The sequence below is a fragment of the Diospyros lotus genome, chromosome 11 (genome assembly GCF_014633365.1).
Source record: "Diospyros lotus cultivar Yz01 chromosome 11, ASM1463336v1, whole genome shotgun sequence".
NCBI lineage: Eukaryota > Viridiplantae > Streptophyta > Magnoliopsida > Ericales > Ebenaceae > Diospyros > Diospyros lotus.
The window spans coordinates 17,003,434-17,006,228 of record NC_068348.1 but is presented as its reverse complement, the minus strand read 5'-3'; the positions used below and the strand labels follow the sequence as shown (position 1 = coordinate 17,006,228).

The window sequence follows — 2,795 nt, the reverse complement described above, 5'->3', positions numbered from 1 at the left end:
AGAACTATCCATAGGTTGAGAAGAGAAGCTAAGCAAGTTTCAACAGAACAGGCTTCGGGAATAACATCAGGCATCAATATAGCTTCGAACACTCTTTCCATTCCATCTAGCGATTCAGAAGAAGAGGAAGTCATGGCCATTAATGACAGGACATTAAAGGAGTTGGCTGCTTCTGATTTGAACCAACAGTCTTTATGTATTGAGTACCCTAATTTAGATGCTACTTTTGAGTTAAAATCAAGACTCATACATTTGTTGCCTACTTTTCGTGGTCTTGCAGATGAGGATCCTCATAAGCATTTGAAAGAATTCCACGTGGTGTGTTCAAGCCTGAAACCACAAGGAGTGACTGAAGAACAAATTAAATTGCGTGCTTTTCCATTCTCACTGGCTGATGGTTCTGTAACTACATGGACAGGGATGGTCAGATTGTTTCTTGATAAATTTTTCCCTGCTTCACGAGCTGCTAGCATCAGAAGAGAGATATGCGGAATAAGGCAGAAAGATACAAAACTCTTCACGAGTATTGGGAAAGATTTAAATAATTGTGTGCTAGCTGTCCTCAACATGGAATTTCTGAACAGCTTCTCATTCAGTATTTCTATGAAGGGTTACTACCTATGGAGAGGAAAATGATGGATATAGCTAGTGGAGGTGCTATAGTGAACAAAACCCCTAGTGCCGCTAAAGATTTGATTTCCATCATGGCTGCTAGCTCACAACAGTTTGGATTCAGACAAGACACCCCTTTGAGAAGGGTGAATGAGGTAAGTATATCTTCTCTTGAAAATCAAATATCCAATCTAACTTCTTTTGTTCAACAATTGGCTGTAGGAAATTTGTAACAAGTCAAAGCTTGTGGAATTTGTATTGCTACTGGTCATCCAACGGATATGTGTCCTACACTTCAAGAAGATTCTCTGGAGCATGCCAATGCAGTTGGAGGATTCCCAGGCCCACCACAAAGGAAGTACGATCCTTATTCAAATACCTACAATCCAGGGTGGAAGGATCATCCCAACTTCAGTTATGGAGCAAGGCCACAATTCCAACATTACCAGCCTACACCACATATTCCACCACAACCTTCCTCAAGTTCAGGTATGTCTCTAGAAGAAATTGTTAAATCACTTGCAACTAACACACAACAATTTCAACAGGAGTCAAGAACAAGCATCAAGTAATTGGAGAATCAAATTAGTTAACTAGTAACATCAATGAGCAGGCTTGAAGCTCAAGGTTCTGGGAAATTGCCTTTCCAAACAATTGTAAATCCTCGAGAAAATGTAAGTGCCATTACGTTGCAAAGTGGAAACGAAATTAACATTCCTGTTCAGAATCCTACAGATTTAGCTAAGAAGACTCAAAAAGAGGAGGCAGAAAATGAGGCGACAATCTCTTCAAAGGTAATCTCTCAAACAATTGTGCATAATTCTGATAAACCTAATCCTCTTCCTTTTCCTAGCAGGTTATCTAAATCTAAAAAGGAAGATCAAGAAAAGGATATCTTGGAGATTTTTCGAAAGGTAGAAGTGAACATTCCTTTATTGGATGCCATTAAGCAAGTCCCAAGGTACGCAAAATTTCTCAAGGAATTGTGCACCAACAAGAGGAAGTTGAAAGGTAATGAGAAGGTAAGTATGGGAGAGAATGTTTCAGCCGTCCTTCAAAAGAAATTACCTCCCAAATGCAAGGACCCAGGTATGTTCACTATCCCTTGCAAAGTAGGTAATGTCAGGATTGAGAAAGCAATGTTAGATCTAGGAGCTTCAATAAATGTCATGCCTCTTTCTAGTTATTCATCTCTGAATATTGGTCCATTGAAAGAAACATGTGTGATTATTCAACTTGCTGATAGATCTAATGTGTATCCTGAGGGAGTTCTTGAGGATGTTTTAGTGCAAGTTAATGAATTGGTTTTTCCTATTGATTTTTATGTGCTTAACATGGAAGAAGATGCCTCATCTAATCTCGCACCAATCTTATTAGGGAGATCATTTCTAAAAACAACAAGGACAAAGATTGATGTTCATGATGGTACCCTTACCATGGAGTTTGATAGGGAGATTGTGAAATTTAATATATTTGATAACATAAGGTACCCTAATGATGTTCAATCTGCATTTTCTATTGACGTGATTAATGTTTTTGCACAGGAGACTTTTGAGTTGAGACATGAAGGCAAGACGAAGGTAAGGACAAAGGATAAGAAAAAGGACAAAACAAAGGCATTTCAAGACAGAATGGTTGCTAGAAAGCAATTTGTGTTTGGACAAAAAGTTTTACTTTACAATTCAAGACTCAAATTAATGCCTGGTAAGTTACGTTCTCATTGGATTGGTCCTTTTGAAGTTACAAACGTATTTTCTTATGGTGCAGTTGAGGTACGACGCTTAGGAACTGATAAGGTGTTCAAGGTCAATGGGCATAGGCTTAAGCCATTTCATGAAGGTTTTCAGGAGCAAACTGCAGATGAAGTGCAATTGAGAGATCCAACTTAAACTGATTGAGAAGTGGCAATGTCGAGCTAAAGACGTTAAACAAAGGCGCTGCTTGGGAGGCAACCCAAGATGATCAGATTTGCTTTCTCTATCCCTTTTCTTTTTCTTTTCATATGCATTATTTTTTTTTTCTATGCCATTTTCTTGCATTTAGCCTTACATTGGGGACAATGTAAGTTTTAAGTGTGGGGGAGTGATTTCATTTAGAGAGTGTAGAGAGTGCATTTTGATTTTCTTTTAGGATGGCTAGGATGTTTTCCCAATGATATTCAAGGATTCACATGTTATAAACTT

The 2,795-nt window shown here is 38.3% G+C and overlaps 1 protein-coding gene across 1 annotated transcript; it reads left to right on the top strand.

Annotated features, from left to right (window-relative positions):
• Window positions 1-1,217: 1,217 nt before the first annotated feature.
• LOC127812751 (uncharacterized) lies at window positions 1,218-2,501 on the top strand. Its single transcript, XM_052353275.1, has one exon. It carries the CDS (start codon window positions 1,218-1,220, stop codon window positions 2,499-2,501), a length of 1,284 nt encoding a protein of 427 aa, XP_052209235.1.
• Window positions 2,502-2,795: the final 294 nt, after the last annotated feature.